This window comes from Mycteria americana, chromosome 1 (assembly GCF_035582795.1).
Source record: "Mycteria americana isolate JAX WOST 10 ecotype Jacksonville Zoo and Gardens chromosome 1, USCA_MyAme_1.0, whole genome shotgun sequence".
Lineage (NCBI taxonomy): Eukaryota > Metazoa > Chordata > Aves > Ciconiiformes > Ciconiidae > Mycteria > Mycteria americana.
In genome coordinates this window covers 205,173,931-205,196,049 of record NC_134365.1, presented here as the reverse complement: position 1 = coordinate 205,196,049, position 22,119 = coordinate 205,173,931, and the positions used below count along the sequence as shown (strand labels likewise).

General features: G+C 38.8%; 1 protein-coding gene across 1 annotated transcript in view; it reads right to left on the bottom strand.

Annotated features, from left to right (window-relative positions):
• Positions 1 to 1,963: 1,963 nt before the first annotated feature.
• The window catches only part of GUCY1A2 (guanylate cyclase 1 soluble subunit alpha 2), a 184,710-nt gene continuing 164,554 nt past the window's right edge, over positions 1,964 to 22,119 (bottom strand). Inside the window, exon 8 of the mRNA XM_075491001.1 lies at positions 1,964 to 21,300. Within this exon, the coding sequence (XP_075347116.1) occupies positions 21,093 to 21,300 (208 nt within the window). The 3' untranslated portion in view covers positions 1,964 to 21,092. The remainder of the gene's footprint in view (positions 21,301 to 22,119) is intronic.

Sequence of the window (22,119 nt, the reverse complement as noted above, 5' to 3'; positions counted from 1 at the left end):
CCACTATCCTTTTCAGTCTAAAATCCTTACCTTGTATGCTTGGTCCCAGAAGACAGCCCACCTCTCCTCCCCCAGACCAACTCTGATGTCCAGTCCATGTATTAACAATAAGTTTCCAGTGCATTACACTATCTCCTCCTGGTGCTGGTATGACTTTCAAATTCTCTTCCTCCCATTCTTCTCTCAGCCTGCAGAATATCCTGGACTCTCCTCCTCCAGTGTCTCCCATATAAGAATATAAACCCAGACTTTTTCTTGAAAGGTCCATCTACCCAACAACTTGTATGCAACAATATCCTATGGGAATGCTACACAAGGGAGAGCATAAAAAAGTATTATGAGACCTCTGGCTGGTACACTCTCCCAGACTCCTGCAACAAAGGATTAGTGGCTTCCTGAGCTGACAATAGCATGCAGTTCAACATGTTTAAAATCAGCTGATGAATCTACCCTCCATCAGCTTTTCTAATTGCTTCTATTTTAGTCTCTGAAATGTTCTGTTGGCACCGAGAGCCACAATTTGATTACACACTCTATGAAAAAAAGTACTTTCTCTTGCATCACTTGTTTTTAATCTGCTGCCTGTAACCTCATTAAATGGCCTCTAATTCTGGCATTGTAAGAAACACAGAATAATCATTGTCTATCCCCTTTCACCACAGTATTCAGAGATCTTTATCACAGTCGTCTTTTCAAACCTGAGCAATTCTTGCCTATTTAGTTTCTGGAAGATACGCAACAGCTTTCATAATCGTTGTTGTCCTTGTCTGTACCTTTTTTTATTCCTATTGTATCCTTCTGTGCTGGAATTATCTGGACTGCATACGACATTAAGCTGAAGGCATTCCTTACATTCATACAGTCACATAAAAGAGCTTTATTGGACAAAGAGAGATCTCAAAATGCAGTGTTATGTTAATAGAAGAGTAACTCTCCCAGCTAAAAAGACTCTGAGAACTGTCTTTACCATAATTTCCTGGTTGACACACAGTATTCCCAAATCTACTGTAGATCAGAACTGACTCCCACATACCAGAGTTATTCAAATTCCCATCTAAACATTCTGGAATAATTTTCCGGAATAATTTTGATAACAGGAATAAGCAAATTATCAGTCTCTTTCTTGGAAAATGTTAACCAGGCTTAAAGACAGCTGTGGCAAGGGCAAAAATCCCTGAAATTTCAGGATAGGTTAGACCTTCCTTAGCTTTAGCTTCAGCCACATAGAAGCCAAGCACATTCGGTACTGAAATGTCAGAATCCAACTCCCCTGCCAACATTTTGAATTAATGGAAGTTCCATTTTCTCCCAGTAACACTTTCCACAGAAAAATATTGCAACCAATTCTAGTTAATGGTCTTCTGAAAAAATAGCAGAGCAGAATGAGTCATGTTCTCAGTTGGGGATATAGAAAAGATGAAGAAGGAATGAAAAAATGGGCACAAGCAGCATTTGTAAGGCTGATGACGTTACAGCATGCCAGCTTCCTTTGTTCTTGCGTTGGTAGCAATGAGCTAGTGTCCTTATTTCATTGTAATGTCACCCATTTTCTAACTCTGTTCTCTAGGACTGAAATCTGGTTCTGCTGTTGTTCTACAGAACCGAGAACTGAACAATCACTGGAAGAAATTAGCCATTCTAGTATCACCCGAAACAGACATTTTCTTTCCAACAATCTGTTAAATTTCTTAAGCAGCTATGTCTCAAAACTCCAAAAGTTCAGTCAAGAACAAAGGCTTCAGTAAGGTTTTTGCATGGCAATGTCCATGAAAACCAAAGCTTACACATCAAGGGATATACACAATGTGTATTTAAGCATCTAGCATTTTGTTATAACATATTTCACTAGTTTATTGTTTAACAATACATTTGGATTTGTGGTATAAAGTGAGGTTTGAGAGCTAGGAGTGAAAAGAGGTTCTTTCCACAAATATCTTCATTGACTTTTTGGACTGTTTCTACTGTATTGGGTTTTAGTATATTTTAATTCTGCTCTCCACAGGTAAGTTGTCAACAGAAAAAGATAAAATTTCAATGATTCATCATGAGTTTTAACAGACTTTTGCATGATTTATTGATGTAAATATACTGTAAATAACTAGTTGGACATTAAAGGGCAAATGAAATGTTTTTTCTTTAACAGACAATTTGGAAATGAACAGTATCAATAGAACATAGTCATCACCACTTTATTTTATGTCATTCCAATCTACTGTCAATTTCTTTTCATGTACAAATTCACCTTTTTTGTAATCTTGAATACCTAGAAATCTTGCATAATGAAACATGTTATTTACACTGTGTATGACTCACAAATAATTACAAATAAAAAGTATACAAACTGATTAAAATGTATCCTTACATGAAAAGCAAGGAAGATAGAGTAGATGTTCTGATTAACTATAAATGCTTACATACTTGTACATATATTTCTAATCTGAAATTGCTAGGTGGTATATCTGATGATTTTGATCAGGAATACTGGTTCTTATGCCTGCACTACTGGAGAGGAAGCAATATTTCCAGACATAATGAGCCACTTAAGAAACATTTATGAAACTGCATAGGATGAAATGTAGCCATTTTAGAAAACAAAAATAAAATATTTGACATTGTAAAATATAAGCAATTTAAGTCATGCCATACAGATACATTGTATATTAAACCAATACTGTGAGATGGTATTGTAAATAAACCATAACAGAGCTACAACATTTTAAAAATAAGCAATTCACATGGCATTTGTATCATAAAATAGCAGATGTACAATACTATTTACATTGCAAACTGAAGACATAGTAACCCCATGAAACTGCAGCAAACAAATTGTTCAAAACATTGATCACAGACCTGATTCATAAAATATGTAGGAATGTGTGTAGAATGTATGGAAAAATAAGTCCCTAGATATCTGAAATGCTGCATTAGATACTGGGTGTGTGACTCCCATCTACAACCACCCGATGAGGTATGGCCGCAGTCCCATCGCCCTTGTTCACACTTGCAGAAGGTCTGGCCAAAGCACACTTTGCATGAGGCCCCCACATCCTTTAAGTTATCTGTTCACCTGAGCACACGCAGGACTGCAGCCTAAATGGCCCATGTAACTAAGCTTTAAATCCACATGCCAGTCAGGGGAAAGTGCTGTCTTGTTCCTACATGGAATGCATTACACATCGACGTGCCCGACTATGATTCTGTTTACAGACTGAGTGTTACCCAGCAAATATAACACTTGCAGAATCAGACCACTGATGGTTTTATACAGCAAGGAGTGTGGGATACGGTTTCAATGCTCTTTGCAGACTTTTAGCCCAAACAAAGACTCCTATTAGCCGTAATAGGAGTCATATGGTTTTGCTTTGCAAGGATTATCAGGAGGTAGGAAGTCTGCAATTGTTCAGAACACTGTGTTTCTGGCATGGCAATACTGACCAAAGTTTTGACTGTGTTGTAATAATCTGCTTTATTTGTGGCTTAGGACCACCACAGATCAGTCCTGATTCACAAGAACATTCAAAGTTCCTACCACAAAATCTTGCTGGAAAGTGAACCCTACTTGCCGAGTCCCAGCAGGGTATTTGGGTATTGAACATTTCAGCAACGAATCTTTAAACAATCGTTATTAAAAAGGACAGTCACCTCCTGCCCCATGGCAGTATTATAGCTACTCAGTATAAAATTTACCTATGGAAACTCAGATACGACTCCTATGAGATGGATGGATGATCAGTGTTGACCATTTATCAAATGACCAAATGATCAGTATTTGAATGTTGTTAGTTCCACATGTGGCAATGATAAAGAAGGAGATTTAAGAGAACGTGAAGTTGACAAATGAGCTCTATCTCACAATGCCCCTCACTTCCCTTTTTTTTTCCTTCTTTTCTTATTGTTCCAGATAGTTTTCATGAAACAACAGAGAGTAGGTGGTACCAATCACGTACTCCTGCCAACATCTGAAATTCCAAATGATGCAACTTCCATGTTTTTCCTTGGTATCTGCCACACTGAAATGCATGACCATGTGTCTGCACTATCTGAGCAATGTGTCAATGTGTTGTGCCTATACACATCAACTCTACAGCGTGAGATGAGTCCAGTGCACTTGCAAAGCTGGTCTGCCCCTAGCAGTAAACCCAACATATCCATACAAAATTCTTCTCACCTGAGATACATCATTGTTCTGCACATGTTTAGTGTGGCCTTTTATGCAGGATTTCCAGACATCGGGCAGCCTGATTGGAACTACTGACATGGTTGTAGAGTTGTCAAAAAATTCCAGACAGAAAAAGGTATTGCAAAAGTGATGAAGCAGCTACTCTTTCATGTGGTAGCATGGGAAGGCAAGTTTGCAACATACTACCAGATGCAGTCTTGATATACAAGAACTCAAATAATGCAAAGACACAGACTTAAACTATTTTTTTTTTGCCATTTTAAAGGATGAGAGAATAGTAAAAAATACAGTCTGGATGGTATCTCGAGCACCTGGCAGTGTAACTGAACTGGTACTTTTCTTATCATGCTATTGCAGTGCTTAGAGAACCAAGCTCTGTCCATGACTTCCAGTGAATTACTTATATTTGCGACAATGTAACTTTTCTTTATTTGAAGCTGGGCTGACTTCAAATGAGACTATGTGGAGGAATAAACAAATATTTTATGAGCAACTGTTATGTGTACCAGCAAAGTTTAATCAGGAAAGAAAAGAATTTACTAACTTCCCTATTGTACCATTTTTTTAACTAAGTACACACATTTCTTGTGTGTAAAATTTCTGGATTTGTCTTAATATTCTGTCTTCTTTGATTACCTCTTCAGTGACTTAGCTCTCAAATATGTAACAGAGGTATCCCAGTCACAGTTAGGAACAAAATGTTCTTCAGTGGAGTTTCTCTGGAGAAACATTTTTTTCTGGATATTGTGTTACAAATATGCAAAAATTAATTAATAATGTGAGCTACCTACCAAAGGAATAGGTCAAATAAGGTGAGAACTGACTTGAAGGAAACCTGTATGATTTTTTTTTTTTTAATGCAGATAATTTCTCCACTCCAGTAAACTTCCAGATAAAATGGGATGCAGAAATTAGAACAATCTTTGATGAAGGGTGGTGCCAGTGTCCATGGCAAAGGCTTCATCAAATATGTCTGTTATAATGACTCAAGAAACTGAGAAACTGAGTAAGCAATGCAAGATCTTCAGAACTTAGCTGAACTTCAAAGGGGTTTTGTTGTTTTGCTGATCACTAATAACTCATAAATGAGATTTTGGATCTATTTATCTTTATGAATCAGGTACTGCGCAAAGGTCATGCACTAAAATAGCTCATTACTTTTCCCTTTCAAATGCATTAACGGGGACTCAGAGTAGGATGGAGCCCACCACAAGTTAACTAGAAGCATGAGAAAAGAGTATTTGTTGAATAGAAATGTTACTGTAAGTATTTAGACAACTGTTAGTATTTAGACAAGGCAAAACTTCTTTGCTTGGTCCTGTGAAGAACAATAAAACCTGTATTTTGATTATAAACATTTATATGAATACTAGCCTAAAACTAGAGGCATTGAAATAGAAGATGTATAGTATATTGTATATTGCTTTTCTTATAGAGTGTACCTTATGTTTCTAATATGGTGACAAACAAGTCAAATTTTTTAGGACAAACTAAAAGGACCTCATTGTAACAAACACCATTATAGCAGGTCACACTATGAAAGCAAGATGTGAAGTCACAACACAGTGCAGGCATGCCGTTAAAAGGTAATTTGGAGTACTCTTAGAAGGCTGTTTTATCCTTCTGCTATCTGTTAACAACATGCCTGCATAAGTTTTGTAAAGTTTCTTCTTCTTGTTTGAGGCCTTCAGTGGCTTTGGAAAAAGGAAGGGTAAAAAAGGCAAACTGTTTGCCCTCAGTTACACTTTGCAAGAATCCTATCACCAAAGCCTACTCAAAAGGAGGCAGAAAAAGAAAATTAAGAAGTATCAACAAAAGCTGAACAGAACAAGGCCGTTTAACAAACGATTTGATTCTTCTAAAGAAGGCGCAGGCTATTGGCACTGTTTGCATTTGCTAGAAAAGAGAAGTGGCTTATCAGGAGGAGATTCAGGAAAGGCATTCACTGATCTCTCTAGCCTGCAAGATTTACAGATAGCATCTGCTTTTCCATTTCCCAGCAACACATGGAGAAAGACCCCTTGCTGTATGGAGGCCTGTGTAAACAGTAATTCACAAAACAGTGATTTTAAAACAAGAAGAATAAACTTTAGATTACATTTTTTTTCAGAAGCTCATAGGGTCACAGCTATCAAGATATACATTCTGTTATAGGAAGAGCAGTACAAATGTTAAAGCTTTTAAGACCGTATGTAGTTCACTGCACACACAATTTTCCCATGGCCTACACATATGGCACATCAATTTATTACATAGACTCATGTTCCCGTAGAGGGATTAATACTGAATTCTGCTGTGTTATAGTGGTGCTGCAGCCTTGAATAACTCTTGCTCAATGACACAACACAGGCCTGGTTAGTACATATATTATGCACTTCAACTGCTCGCAGTCAAAGACATAAATGACAGAACCAAACTTCACTGTTTTGTTTTCAAGTAGATAAGTCTTTGGTTAGTAATAAATTCAGTTGGTTTGGGGAAGCAATCGTAACTGAAATAGTAATTTTCAACCAGAGGTACTTACTGTAACTTCCAGACTGCCAAATGAATCCCAATAAAAAACCTGAAATGCAGCATGCAATAGTTTGTATGGACTCTGCTTCTGTTGGCAGGTGCATTCCTTTGCTGAATGGCTAGGACAAGTAACCAGGCTCAGTTTTGCAATTACTCCTGTGGTTTCATTGTGGGAAGATCTTGGCTTGTACGCTTTGCTGAGCTTTTCTGTCCATGCTAGCTCACAGTAAAATCTAACCTGCCACAACCCTTCCCAGTAGATTGCAGCCTGATGTTTTAAAATAATGTTCAGATGTACATAGTAACAAAATTAATCTATTACCATTAAGTTGACAGAAATATTTAGGGACACCACCTTACCTCCTCTGCATATTATTAAAATGGAAATACTGTCATTAATTAGATTATCCTCTATCTGTAAGAAATTTTATACAAACTGCTTCGGTTCACAAACATCACAGTGCTCTAAACCCTGACAGAGCTCTAGTATTGTTTAATGACATCCAATATTATTTTAATGCTAAGCATCCTTTGTTGATAGTGCAAGGTTGTAATCTTGTTACTTAGTGCAGAATGTTTATACAATTGAAGTCCAAGTCTCTTCAGACAAACTTTCTAGGACACACTAAACAGTATTACAGAATTACACAAAAAGCATTTGCACCCAGGGGAGATCGGTCCATTTCCACAGGAGTGCAGACTTTGAGGTGGTCAATCTTCATACTTTAGGAGTACCAAATATTTTTATCCAGCTTGCAAAACAGAGAAGTTTGAAACAAGACAAGCAGCAATTCTCAGCATTCATAAAGCTGAGATTAAAACTGCACTGCACTGACCTGCTCCTTCCCTTTGTTCTGCTCTCAGAAAATGACAGACCACCAATATATGGCTCATAACTCGTACTAAAAATTCCCACTCCTAAAACTGAGCATCATGAAGTCAGGTGAACATCCATCTTCCTACAATAATCCAAGTTTTTTACTCACACCTACAACTTACCTTCATATATGTCTGGCTCTGTTATTGGAGCTGTTTGTGACCCTCTTAGATGGTAATTAGCCCTCAGATTTTATTTTGGCAACACTGAAATCAAAGGGGAAAGTCAAAAGATACAACTCTAAGGCATCAAAGATTAATCATCCTCTAGAGTTACCTGCAGAGGAAATTAAGATGAGCCTGAATGAATTGCCAGTTAAATCACCAATTTCAGAATTGCAGCAGGCTCCTGGAAGAAAGGTTTAAACAAGTTTCGGAAGTATGAGATTTTCCATTCACGGTTTCATGAATTTCATGGGTTTCCCATTAGATGGGAGAGTCAGGATCACAGTGACAGACAACTGGAAAACTGTTACAAGTTCTTCTAGGCAAGATATTGCATGCAAAGTTCAATTTGTTCTCAAAGGCTTTGGGAAGAGACTGAACTATGACTTGATGGGCTCAGGCTGTAAAGTTCATGCCAATAACACTAGCTTGTTTTGCAAAAGTTTCTCCTAATCATGAATTTATCCCACTGAAACAAATATAAACCACCAGAAGATTTTTAGTAGCATTCAGTTCCTTCTCCAAAGATGGCCATAGGGGCAGAGCAAAGTGGCAAGGAGAATAATGGGATTATTTGTGGCTGTGAAACATTGGTTGGACTCTCCAGGACGGTGGTCTGAAACAGCTTAACATTTGCATGTTGCACCAGTGGATTGCACAACCAGACTACACGCAGCCTCTTCAAAACACTACGGAATCCTGCAAAGAGGAACTGCAGAATTTTAGTAAACTGGAAAAGGTGAAAATCAAACCAAGAAGGGATGTAAAGTCAGTCCTAGCAGTGAAGCCCACCATATTCAGAAAAAAACAGTATTAGTTCTCTTGCAACACTCGGCTGAAAAATTCCTGTGTTATTAATCTCTGGGCTCTAATGTAACCGAGTTTTAACAACTAAAGGGATGATGATGACCATGCCTCTCACCGAAGCAAGGATGGATGCCAAAGATGCATGATTTGGTTCAGAGCAATCCCAAGAGTAGGTGATAACATAACCATAATATCTCAAGATAGCTATCAGACACGGCAGTGTCCATATATTTTGTAATTTTTTTTTTCCCATTTTTCTACATATTTAACCAGTCATACTATGTTCTATAAAATACAAAGTATGCCATGAAATGTGTGCATAATATGTAGGATGTGCAATGCAGACAACTGCTGGTGCTGCTTATCCTGACTTTTCTATTTCACAACTGAACCTTAACACTGCAGTAATAATGGTACACAGTGAATGCCAGATAAATGGTATTGATGCTAATTAAATCCCAAAATCAAGATTACTCTTGATCTCTCTTAGAATGATGACCAAAGGCTTCTGCAAGAACAGAATCTGCGAAAAGGACTCTAGCTTATAAGATACCTAAAAGACAATGAGCATAAATACTTTACAGATATTTTTCACAGTGATTTGATTCGTTGACATAAGTTATTATTTATACCCTACACTTGTCAATGCCTCAGATCTGAAATGCAGAGGTTTTATAAAAGGTGTGCAGAAGACACATACTACAGAAAGAATTTCTAAAGAAAGTGGTGAAGATTATTCCTGAGCTATACATAGGTCTGCTTCTGAATATAAAAGTAAAGAGAATTACTTTAAGTCATAGTACAAACTGCATGCAACTACTGCCAGCGCTGCCTTCAGCTGAGAACCTGTACTGTTCTCCGTACCAGCTGAGAACCAACCTGTACCTTGCAGAACTTTTCACCTTCACCAGACAGGATAAGGCTCCCTATCTGCAGTGAATTGCTGCTCCTTCAAGGTCATATGCAGTATGGTGGAATTACTCTGCTATGGAAAATAAATAACTGAAGAAAAATAAATAAGTGTTTTGTTTTGGTTTTTTTAAGTCCAAGCAAGTAGTAAGACAAATTTGCAAAATCACGGCATAAAAGAGAATTCTTTGAAATGCAAATGTTTGATGTAATGAAAAATAATTATCCACTTTTTAGCAAAGATATGCTAAGGTTTGGAAAGTTGCTTTCACTGTAGCTCTCTTATTAGATGTGGGCTTTGGGAGTTTAGTTTTTATTTTTCAGTTGAGTAAATTTAGTGATAACTTACGCCCCCCCCCCCCCGAAGATAAAAATGTTAAGACAAAGACTATTCTTTTTCAGTATTCAAATAATGGCTTTAACATAATGACTTTCACTGCCTAACTTGAGGTACGTGACTTTGAAAGGACTGTGGCCCAACTGATTCAGCAGAGAAAGCAGCAACCACAAGGTGGATCTGGAAGGTGAATAAAACAGAATCAAGACTAAACCCTGTCATTCTTCCAGCTGGTGATTCAGATTATTTTTAATGTAATTTTATGGGTAACTTGGTTTGAGTTGAGCATTTTTTTGTTGCTTTTTCTCCAGATGTTATGATATTTTGATATACCTTCACCTCTGTTACTGAATTCATCCTTCTCTGGCAAGTGCATAATGTCTATTTTTAGCTCCATGAGCTACTAATCCAGTTTCTCTGACAACTGCAATTTGTTGGAAGAAATGACTAGTGTTACGTTGTCTCAGAGCTATGAGCCCCTTTGAGAAATCAGCTTCTTAGCTGACCTTTAAAGCAAGTGAGAATAATGTGCTTGCAATTCTGCAGGGTTTGGATTTCATTATCACAGCAGTGTGTATCAGACAGGATGCCCCTGCTGCACAACTTTGCCTCTCTGTTTTGTTTTCCTGGTAATTATAGAAACTGTTTACTGTACATGGAAAATCTGCAAGTTTTCTCAGCTCTTGAGGACAATACTATTTCTAATTCTTTTTCTCTGGAGAGGGTGACAGTTCACAGTGTGGAAGACTGCATACTATTGCTTCTTCCCAAGAGGAACTTTCCCACGGCCTCCCTAACCAGGACTGCGGTGGAAATCGCCACAGATGTCTAAGGATCAGAATGGCAATTGCAAACAGAAGAGAGAAGTATGGGAGCAGTATAGCAGAGTGGCAGCCCTGGTCCTTCCCTTTTGCTTCTGGTTCACAGCCTGACCCAAGACCCTGCCAGATAATCTGGGGACTCCAAGTGTGTAATAAGCAAGTACATTTTAGGACAGGTCAGACAGAAGCTGTAGTAACTATGATCGTAGTGAGAGAACATTCAGCCAGCATCTCCCCCTCTGCTCCCCTGTTCTTTCCCAAGTGATTGCAGAGACCAACCTATATTCTGTTTCAGGAAAAAGAAAGATGTGAGGAAAAACGATCATTTCAATGTTAACAAAATCAGGTATCCATCGCTAGGAGGGATGGACTCCTTAAGTAGGAGTGTGCTAACTGCCACTATTCTAAGAAATAATCAAGCAGTAAATAACATGTCGATATGGAGAGATGGCTCTTGGTGGAGCCTATAGGAGTGGCACACCAGTACTATCTTAGCTCAGAAGTGGGGAATTGGAAGCAATCACAGACTGTTAGCTTTTAGTCAAAAGGAATGTTCTTTTAGTTAGCATAAACCTCTTAGCCAGACCTCTCAAATCTTAAATATTAATAATTTTAGCACCACAACCCTTTGAATCTCTGGTTGCAGCCTGGCCCCTGCCCCCGATGTGTTTCTCTCCATGTATATTTGCTGTTCTATCCCATTATATCCTCCAATTCTTATCAGCAGTGGAATTCATCTCACCTACAGTATGGCAGCTAATCTGAACTAGTCCTCCACCTCCACTGTAGTCACTGGGGAGACAGGCAGTAATTTATCTCATCCTAAACACTTTAACCAGGAACAATCATTCTTTGAGATGCCAGGATGTCTGCACTGACTGCAGAGGCAGCTGACTTGACTAGCTCAGACCAGACATAATTTTTAAGTACCTAAATTTAGGTTAGCTGAATTTCACTCAGTCTTACAGCACTTGCCAAACTCTTTGGTGCTCTAGAGCATAATGGGTCCCAGTGCAACTTGGGCAGAGTGAGACATAAAAATAATAAGCAATATCCCAGCATCAAAGACATTAATGGCTGCAACTTAGTGAACTGCTAATTTTCTAGCAAGGCAATATAAATGCCACATATTGGGATGGGAATTTTGTCTAGACTGGGCTTTCTTTAGACTTCAGTAAGAGGCACAGTGATGACACGTTAGGAAGCGCATTTAAAGCCTCGCATTGGGGTGCAGTGTATCTCTTAATAAGCTCTAAACCAACTGAGCTAAATCTAGGCCTTACCTAACATGATCTGCTCGGCATTTTTGCAGAAGATACTTGGTGAAATACCACTCTCTTTGAAATTAACTATAAACAACTGTTGGTTGAACATGCTTTTGAAAACTCCACGTATAGGACTGTTTCTGAAGGAATTGTGTGAATTGTAGATTATGTCATAGACTTTGTATCTTTTTGTTATGATACAACAGTATTCCAAATTTTCTTTCAGTTTAGGAATTTCTAAACAATATTTACTTACAAAGCAGAACAGCTTCCACTTTTTTAAAGTGATAACATTTAAGTACTGTATCCCTACATACTTTTTAAAAGGCATTCTTACTATCACCTCCAAATTTCTACCAGTTGGCAAAGAACCTCACTTGTAATGTTTCACATCTAGTTTTGCATTCAGTATGGAAACTCATAGAGGAATTCTGAGTCCTGCCTCCAGAAAAGTCAAATAATACAGGGACATTCTTCTTTGCATTTTGCATTTAAAATTTTTAGACTTTCTTTTTCCCCCACAATTTTTCTCTGCAACTAGAGATTCAGCTCTTATTTAAAATACAAAGCAACTTTCCCTCCTCCTAAAATAGTGCACTTCTCATGCAATTTCACTAAAACTCTAAGGATTATGGACTCTAAAACTCATCCTAATGCCTTAAGATTTCATGACATTATATACAGCACCTTCTTGCATTTTGCATCATAGCCAGAATACTCTGGGTCATCTGACTTCCAAATACACGAAAGCTGAGAATCAGCAGTACATCTATGCACAGCAACCCTCTCCTACACACATACTTCACTTTCTTGAGATGCTTTCTCTCTGTTGGCTTCTTACCTATGTACTTTGCAGGACCTGTGAAAAGCTTCTGGAGAGGAATGCTTACACACTTAAACACTGGCAAGCACTTGACTTAGAAGTGTAATGAGAAAGTAAATCTTAGACTCAGCTTGACACTCCCTCAGCAGATGAGCTAAATTAGAAGGAGTTGGCTGGGCAGTGCTTTCTCCCTTAGGATCCCTCATCCCTCAGAACATTATAAAGGTGGGTAATGAGCCTCATCCCCACTGAAGACCAGAGCATTCATATGCTCACAGCAACACATCTGGGAGCATCACCTTGAAAAAAGGTGTAAAACACTGCATAGATTAGAAACAGTTCCAATTCCATCATCCAGCACAGGTTAGCACTAGGAAAATGCACCTTTGCTGCTGGTTGGATATTTAGAATTTGCTTTCATACATCATTATGAACAACATTTCAAAGGAACATAAATGATATGGATTATAACCCAGATTTCCAAAACTTATTTAGGCATTCAGAACCTCAGGATCATTCAGCAAAGTTAGGTTCAACCTTCAGAAAGAGGCTGTGTTTAAACAGAGAAAATGGGATTGAGAAGTATGTCCCTTACGTGATTTTGAAAATTTTACCTCCTCCTTCTTAGCAAATGCAAATAACCTGAACCAGGCAGCTGTGCTTTAAGTGTACAGTTTCAGAATGATTTTAACAAATTGCAAATGCCATAGAAACTTTTAAAATAAATATACTTGTCCGCACCTCTTTTCTCTTTTCCATATGATCTGTTCTCTCAAGCAATGGCTCACTTTTAAAAAAACTCTCCTTGATAGTTATTTATTCCTAACCATGTTCTTCCACAATAAGCTCAGAAACTCTGATATTGATTTAACAGTATGTTCCACTCTCATTAGGGAAGGAAAAAATAATACCTTAGAGATATACTGGTAATAAACAAATGCCAAAATGGATTAAACAGTATTCCTCCTCTCTGGGTATTAATCAGTTTTAGCATCTATTTACTGTTGTGTATAAAGCAGAAGTTATCCATTATATATACCTGCCTGTTTTATTGCTCATAGTTATCATTCCTGGGTATATCTTACATATATTACTGGTACTGTTTTTTCTAGGATGGGAGACCAGTCTTACTCAGTGGGCAGTCTTTAAAATACTGTTTTCAACTAAAACTCTTTTCTAATCCTGGTCTATAATTCTCATTTTGCTCTTCCTTATTTAAGTAAGCAGCAACATATATTTTTAGAAAACTATCAAAAGACAACACCTCACAAAATCACATGATTCCACTACATACCCTTCTCCCTTGGGGAAGAGGGTGGAAGGAGAAACACTACATGACAGGGTGTTATTCTGTCATTTAACATTCTGCTAAAAGGTGGTTTGTTAACATGATAGGTGTTGTACAAGAATCGACACAGAATAGATTACCATGGCTTTACTTATTGCTTCAAGAGTAGTTATTAGAGAGTATTGCTAGGGAATAATTATCTAAAAAACAAGTAGCTCAATGTGAGACCTTCTGCTAATGGAAAGTTAATTTTGGGCCACAAATTCACAAAAGCACAAAAAATGTATGTTAATGAGAACCTGGCAACTATCTCTCTGCTCTTTAGAATGTATATATTTTATTACCATCATTACTACAGGGTAACTAACGAGGTTTATGTAGGCATTCTGGCATATAGTTCAGGTGAAGATGGCACAGAGGTTTTGCATAATTGGGCTAGAAGCTCAAAGCTCAAAAGCTTTTCTAAATCTCAGTCCTAATGGCATCCAGGAGTTGTGACTGGCAGTGCTGATATCATATATAAAGGGTTCAGACATCAGACGGAAGAGATTTCCAGAACTGCAGTAGTCCCTGCTCTTGACAGTCACCATGGCTACCATATCAAACTTTTATTTATCCTGGAATATGTTTATCTATGCCTTTGCCACTTAGTTTGATTCAATTGATTTTGGCCAATGCAAAACTCTGAAAAGCAGCACAGACTAAAACATTTGAGTCACAGCACTTGGGCTTGAAAGAGCTTAATTCAGTGGGATCAATCTCGCTTATCTTGGCCATCTTAAAAAATAGATACCTAGTCTAAGTTTGCCATCTGTGGTCACTGAGAAAGTTAAGCACACTCAGGGATTTAGGCAGCCTCATGCTGTGTCTAGAGCAGAGGAGACAAGTGCCTGAAGCACTTAGCTGTCCCCCAGTGTTCAGAGGAAACTTGATGCTTGGAATGCTAAAGCTGAAGTGGGCCAGAGAGCTGAAGGCAGAAGCTCGCTTGCTGCTGCAGCTGAGGCAGCCAGCATGTCCCTCTTGACGCCCTTTCACTCCGCTGCCTCCCTGCTGTCGTAAAGCAGGGAAGACACTTGTTTCTCTGAAATCCTGTGTCTTCTCTTTTTGTCCAAAATAAACCATGTTCAACCTCACTCTGCCTTTGGAAACTAAAATCCCAGGAGCAAACTGCCAGTTTAACATCTGCCTCCATTGATCCTTTTGTTAAGGCTGCCAGCAAAGTTGCCACTTTGCATCACTTTCTGTATTGGCCTCTCTAATGTGAACCCCAGCCCACAGGGAAGCAGACTGAGATGCCTCATGCTGTTTTTCAGAGGCCATTTTGTTGCTATAATGACACAGCGATACTAACTTGGATCACAGATAATTGCAGGTCAACCTTTCTAAGCCACAGGAACAAGTAAGCATCTGCAGAGGTGAACGATCTGTCACCTATGACTGAATTGTTACATTCCCCAGTTTCACTGTTTTGCTTGCTTTCATGCATGATTAATAGCCAAGCCACAAAAGATCAATCACGTATATGAGGTTAAACAGTTTACAGATTTTTGTTGTAAGGCTGCTCATGCATTGCAAATTAATAACATTGTTAAGGAGTAACTCCTAGCTGCACAGATAAATTTAGTGCTTGGGAAAGTCAAAAACATGCCATGGACTGTTAATGTACTGACTTCTCCACCTGAATCCACCAGTGACAACTTGCACTGCAGTCTTCTCCCTCTCTAAGGATGCGAGTGCCTGCCGTGTGACTGTAGCGCTTTTGTCTTTGCTGCAAAGAGTAAGATCAGCCCTTTAATCCCATGTCAAAAACAGATGCTAATAAGAACAACAATAGGAATTACTCACTATGTCACATACAGGGTGCTAAAGGAAGGAAAGTGGAGGTCTTTTGAAGAGCAGAAGCCTGACTGAGAGCAGGAAATAGCATGCAAGGTGATGTAATTATGAACAGTAGCAGGAGCCGATGAACTCCTGCCTGTCGAGTCTCCTGCACGCTCAGCATCTTCAATTCATCCACAGCCTCTACTGTCACTGGCATCCTCAATCCCGGTAAAGTGCTATGAATAATGTATTACCTTGAAGGAAGGGAACCAACTGTTTCTGAGTTTGACAAGCTTTTTTATGCTTCTTGTTTTGTTGCTAATTTAAGCATGTTGCTATTTCCAATATTACACATGTATAATTTTGCAAAAGATCACCAGAACCCAAAAATGAAGCTAGAAGCTCTGCGACTGCATTAGGACAGGGAATTAGCTCTCCTCAGTGAGCTCTGAGCACTCGGCAGAGGTGAGGCAGTGGCCTGAGACTGGAAGAGGAAAACCCAGAAAGTGCCGTAAATTTGCGATGCTACTGTTGGATTACAGACTTCTTGGCAGGACAGTTTGCATGAAGCATGGAAGTGTGACAGCTTGTGGCAGCTGAAGAATCTGAAAGCTGTCCAGCAGTTAAACTTGCCCCAACAACTGATGCAGGTTTCATACTCATTTGCAATTCAACACAGCAGTTTTGGGTGGTAGGTTTTTTTCCTTCATTTTTAAATCATTTGGGAGAAGGATCTATTCAGAGGAAGAAATAGACAATGTGAAATCAGTTAGGAGAATATAAGCCTCAGTGAAGTGCTATGATACTTTTAAATGCATGCAGCATGTCATGGTTCTGCACTGCTTGCTTTATACAGAAAAAAATGAAAGAGGGGTGTTAATGGAAAACAGAGAAAAGGTGGTTATACACCTGATACGTCTGCTGGGCTTGGTAGCGAACACTGTAAGCACAGGAGGAGATAGCACTGTGAAAGGGCATATGCGCACACATGAACCGCAGTAGGACCTGCTAATGACTCAACTGCAAGGATTTCTTCTTCGGAATAGGCAATTCCCATAGAAGATTTCCAAGGTTTTAAAAGCTTTGGTTTTCTGTTTGCAGAGGCATGTTTCCAGGGTCCAAAATGCCTTTCAAAACAGACTCAGATCTGAAACTGGATGTGGGAATGAGCAGTGAAGCCAAAACCACAACCACAGCTAATGACTACTGGCTCTCTGGAATTAAAAAAGAAATAATCTGTGGGATCCTGCAAGAAAGCCACACTTTGAGAGTCCTGGCTTAGCAACAGTTCTCACATGCAGTGGCTTTTGTCTTTGAATGGCAGATATTACCAGAGTGATGTAGAACAAAATTTATCCACCACTCTACCACCTCCATCGCTATTTCCTTCTTACTCTGAGTTCCTGACCCCTATGCACTGCATCACAGAAGAGACTGTGTGATGTGGAGGTTCAAGCAGATGGAAAAATCTGACACAAGATTTGTAAAGAGTGGTCGGGGGGAATAACTATTGCCTCTGTTTACTTAGGCCTCCTGACTTTTGTACAAGAAGCTGGCCACTGGGTCTGTTTCCGTCCATGGTCTCTGGTCCCTCTGAGCCTGGAGCAGAGGGAAGCTGAACAGAACAAGTTAGTGGCAAAGAGACCGATGACCCCAGCTGGAGTCCTCACATCATCCTTCCTTTGCCCTGTACAGGCAATATGCAGTAGATGTCCCCCCTCTATCTTCAGAGAGGGTAGATTTGTTTCGTACAGAAACTCAAGACAGCAGATGTTGCTACTTGCAGGTATGTGAAGAAACACAGGCATGTAAATTCTTAATCAGAGGAACAAAAGATCATCTGTTTTACAGGAAGGAAAATATTAGAAGAAAATTCCAACTATAGCATGTGATTTCTGCATCCATTTCGCACGTCCAACCTCTCCACCTCATCATCGCCAGGTATAAAAACCACGAGAACCTTTTTATTTATGAAGACAATGCCAGGCAAATGAGAAAGTTTTCCCTATCACTAAAAGGAAGTGTTATTGAAGAAATGTTGAGTCTGACTACCGTCTAATTGACTTCACAGCATCAACCTTGGTAATAAATTTAATTTCCCTTCATAAAGGTGTCCAACAAAATAAACTTGCAACCTAATATTAAAGGCAGCAGATGCAACTACTAAGTTAAAGAGTGCTGAGAATTTGTTTTACGCTTTTCTCACACTGAGACAGAAAAATGTCCCTAGAGAGCCCCCACTTTTTTATTAACTTCCCTGGTCATAACACAGAAACAAATAACACAATACTTAGTATCCATGCTGAAGTTCTGGACACATTACCTTTACACAAGCTTATCAAAAACAGAGACTGTATATTCTTATACAGTAAATCTACTCTAATTTGGGGAGCTAGATTATTTATTTGCAAACACTGTCATTGTCTCCATGGTGATGCTGACACCAATTTTCAGGTTTTGCACTGATCTCTGTGATTATAAATTTCCTCACAGAATAAACAGTCACTTGAGAGGATGAGGATGGTGATACAAAAGTTTTTAGATTGCTTCTCCAATTTGCTAGTAGAATTGGCATTTATCCATCATTTCTCATGAAAATATTTCCATATATCTACCAAGATCAGCCACAGAATTAACCTAGACATTTCCTATTGGCAAGTGTGAGAGACAGGTTAGTGAAATACAAGCTTTTGGTCTGAATCTCTATGTTTGTTCTCTTCACAGAGGACTACGGGTGGTAAGAGAAAAAGAGTTTGGCCAGAGAGATTGGTACTCTGACATCAGCATCTACTGAACAATGAGGATGTGCCAGTGAAGTCAGAATGAAATCTCAATCTATTGATAGCTATTTGAAAAAATTTCACCTAGGGAACTAGGTAATGACATCAAAACCACAGCTTTATTAGCTAGGAAGTGGTGTTCCTCTTCCAGTGGTGAAACAATGAACTTTGCTCCACTTATGATTCTTGCATGTCTCACTGGTGTTCCCAGGAAAAAAATGCATGCTACATCCTGTGTACGTGCAAACTAATGGCTATAGGCTAAAACTTGTCATCCTATGCAGAAAATTCTCAGATCTGTAGTTTGGATGGAAATTCTGCAACCTCAAGCTTGAACAGTTTTTGTTTAAGTCATTTTTCAGATAGGCAAGTAGAGCTGCAGATGGTGTTTATCAAGGTAGATAAAAGATTAACTCATCCAATCCCAAGGATTCTCTAATATCAATGGAAGAAATCTTTAACATCAGTGTTCCACTAGAAAGTGAGGAAATTTCCATTTAAGTAAGTTTCTGGGCTAATTCCCATGCATCTACCCTCTTCAGGCAAGAAAAAAACACACCTGCATAATAAGTTCAGATGTCCTCTCCATGCTGAAGTCTGTACAGGTTCAAGATAGTCCTTTCTAATCCAGAAAGGCTTCATGGAAAGGAAGCCTGAAACATGTTCAGCACAGGCTAGCGGTGCCATGCTGACTTGTTCCCACTCTAACACGGGCTACTGGTCAAAGAGGAGAAATACAGCACTGTCATTCCCTCCACAGAAAGATCTAACTGGATAATTTGGACATGTGGTGAACGTTATTTACTTATTTTCGAAAGGTGCCTCAAGTTATGACTACTAAATCCATAAGTAAACTCTAATTTCTGGTCTGGATTATAGAAATGCAGAGCTTCTCATGCCTCCTAGTGCTGTTGAGAGTCTTATATTTGATTTCAGTGAGCTTTGATCAGGCCCACATAAAGCTATGCCACTTCAGAATCACTGCATAAGTGTTAACTGACAATCTGCAAGAGCAGAACAACATCGGCCCACTTCAATACGACCCTAAAGGAAGTACACCCACAGAGGAAAACTGACCGCCATTATTTTTGAAAAGGAAAACCTGAGAAATAAACAATGCCTGAAAATGTGCCTGTTAGGGGACGGATCCACACCTTGTTCCAACTGGATTCATTGAAGACAATAAAGCTGTATTAATTTTCAACAGTAAAGAATTGGCCTTTTTTTAAAAAATTGACATGGACTCATCTAAATCTTGAACTTCCATTTGCGTTAAACCTGGGAAAGTATTGCCTTCCCCTTGTCAGTGTTTTTTTGGTCTACATTGGATAACGCAGGGGACCTTTCAGCCAATCCAGCAATAGAGGAAATTTCCAGATGAGCATCATTAATAACAGATAGGATTTTCAATAGTCGAACTGGAGTAGGAGCACAAGTCCTATTAAAAAATTTGGAAAACCAGTATCCAGAGAGCTTCCAGTGTCTGCTGGAATGCCTCAGAATAAGTTTTCACAAGATCAAATTTTTTTAAAAAGTCCAGGACTTCTACCAGAAATCAGTTTGGCTGATAATTTAGTGGGAAACAAACCCCACCAAACAGAACTTTTCTGTTTGTCAACACATTGATCTTCTACACTTTGTTTTCATTGTCCTGGAAGGACTGGACATACAGCACTGTAGGACAAATATTGAACATTATTTATATAAGCAAGACAATGCTCATCTAAAGCTTTAGCATAAACATCTGGTAAAGAGATTTACCAAAGTGTTTTTTACTGTAAAATATCGATATTTTTGTTGCCAAAACAGTCAAAAAATGACTTCTTCCCACTTGTATAACAATAAGGTTTGATAGGTAGAATGTATGAAATATACAGTAGCTTCTTCTGAAAAGCTATCTAAGCTCACTCAGCTTACAGTATGTGGAATGTAATTATCCAGAAAGTGAAATATGTATAAAAATAGGTAAAATTCCTACAATATTTGTATTGAATTATAATTCCTCCTGCCAGGAAGGTTACCACAGATCTACAGTATATGTATGAAATGTTTGTTCATAAAGTTAAAAAACATCATTACCTTACTGAAGAACACATTAAATGTAGGAATGCATAATCAGAACTGACTCTCAATTCTGCTTAGCTGGTGCAAATCTACAGAGAACCATCATCCTTTCTGCACAAAACAAAACCAACCTCTAATTTGAGAGTTGGGGTTTGTTTTGTTTTGTTTGGTTTTGTTTGTCATAGAGGGGCCAGCCTGAAGTTTATGAAAGAAATTCCTCTGGAAGTGGAAGTATGTTGTTTAATTTTTTTTTTTGCCTATCTCCACTTTGTTTACTGACAGCAGTCACCCACCTTTTAAAATGATTATTGCCTGACATTACATGGAGCTTTTACTGCTTGTTCAGAACAAGGCAGTGACATAGAAAGAACCTCCAACTCCCCTGTCATGACCCAGTTCTGGGCTTGTGCTTTTTTGACGAGTCTTTGATCTGCAGCAGGCCTCATAGGCTAGTCTCCCGGAGGAACATGGTGCCAATGTTGTAAGAAACCTTTCTCACTCTGGCAGATGTGATGGAGGGTTTTGGCGGCTTCTGACCACTTCTGACCTCGAGGAAGTAACAGATTCCAGGAATTTCCTTTGGAAAGTTTTCTGGAAGCTCTTCACGGGAACGAGGGATAAAAATAAAGTTTTCTTCCTTTTTCAAAAGCCTAGGAAAAAAAAACAAAACAGAGGGATATAAAAACCTGTAAAACACAGTCCAGAAACATCTCTTTGGAAGAGATTGATCCTATGTGGTCCCAAACAAAAAATGAGTTAAAAATACTATGTAACATCTAAAAAAATCCTAAGCCAGGATCCTTAGCTGATATATATTAACTTAGCATCATCAACTTCAAGGAGCTCTGTTGACTGAGATCACCTGAGGAGCTGGCCCAAATAAACACATTCTCTGAAAATCACTGTCAGCATTCAGAAAGTCATGTACCAGAAAGGGAACCAAATTCTTAATGATTGTTATCCATTATGTATCATTTGGCTCACTTAAAACACTCCAGTCTGGCCAGTTGTGCAGAAATGAACACTTCAGAGTGACAACTACAACCAGATCTCCTGCTGGAAAGTAGGTATGAAGGTGACAGTGCTTGGGAGCTCTCACAGGTAGAAGCAGGGTGTTCAGTTTGTGCCCTTCTCATACTCAGTAGTATTGTATTTCATAAGTTAGGTTCAAATACAGCAAATCCAGCTTCAACAAAAACCAGAAGCAAATCTGGTATTATTCATCAGAAGTACCCATGGGTTAAATCTGGGCCACCTGGTTGGGGTCAAAAAGGGATACAGGTTCACGGGAGCCATGGAGCCATCCTGCAGGCATGCCCACACAAGTGGTACATCACAGACCCGACTAGACTGCCTTTTGCCATTTGTCATCTTCCTCCATAGCAGAGAAATCTAGCTACATCTGAAAGTTTAGGGCTTCTTTATCAAGTATCTTCCCTGAAACTAGTTGAACTTGTAAAATAAAGAAC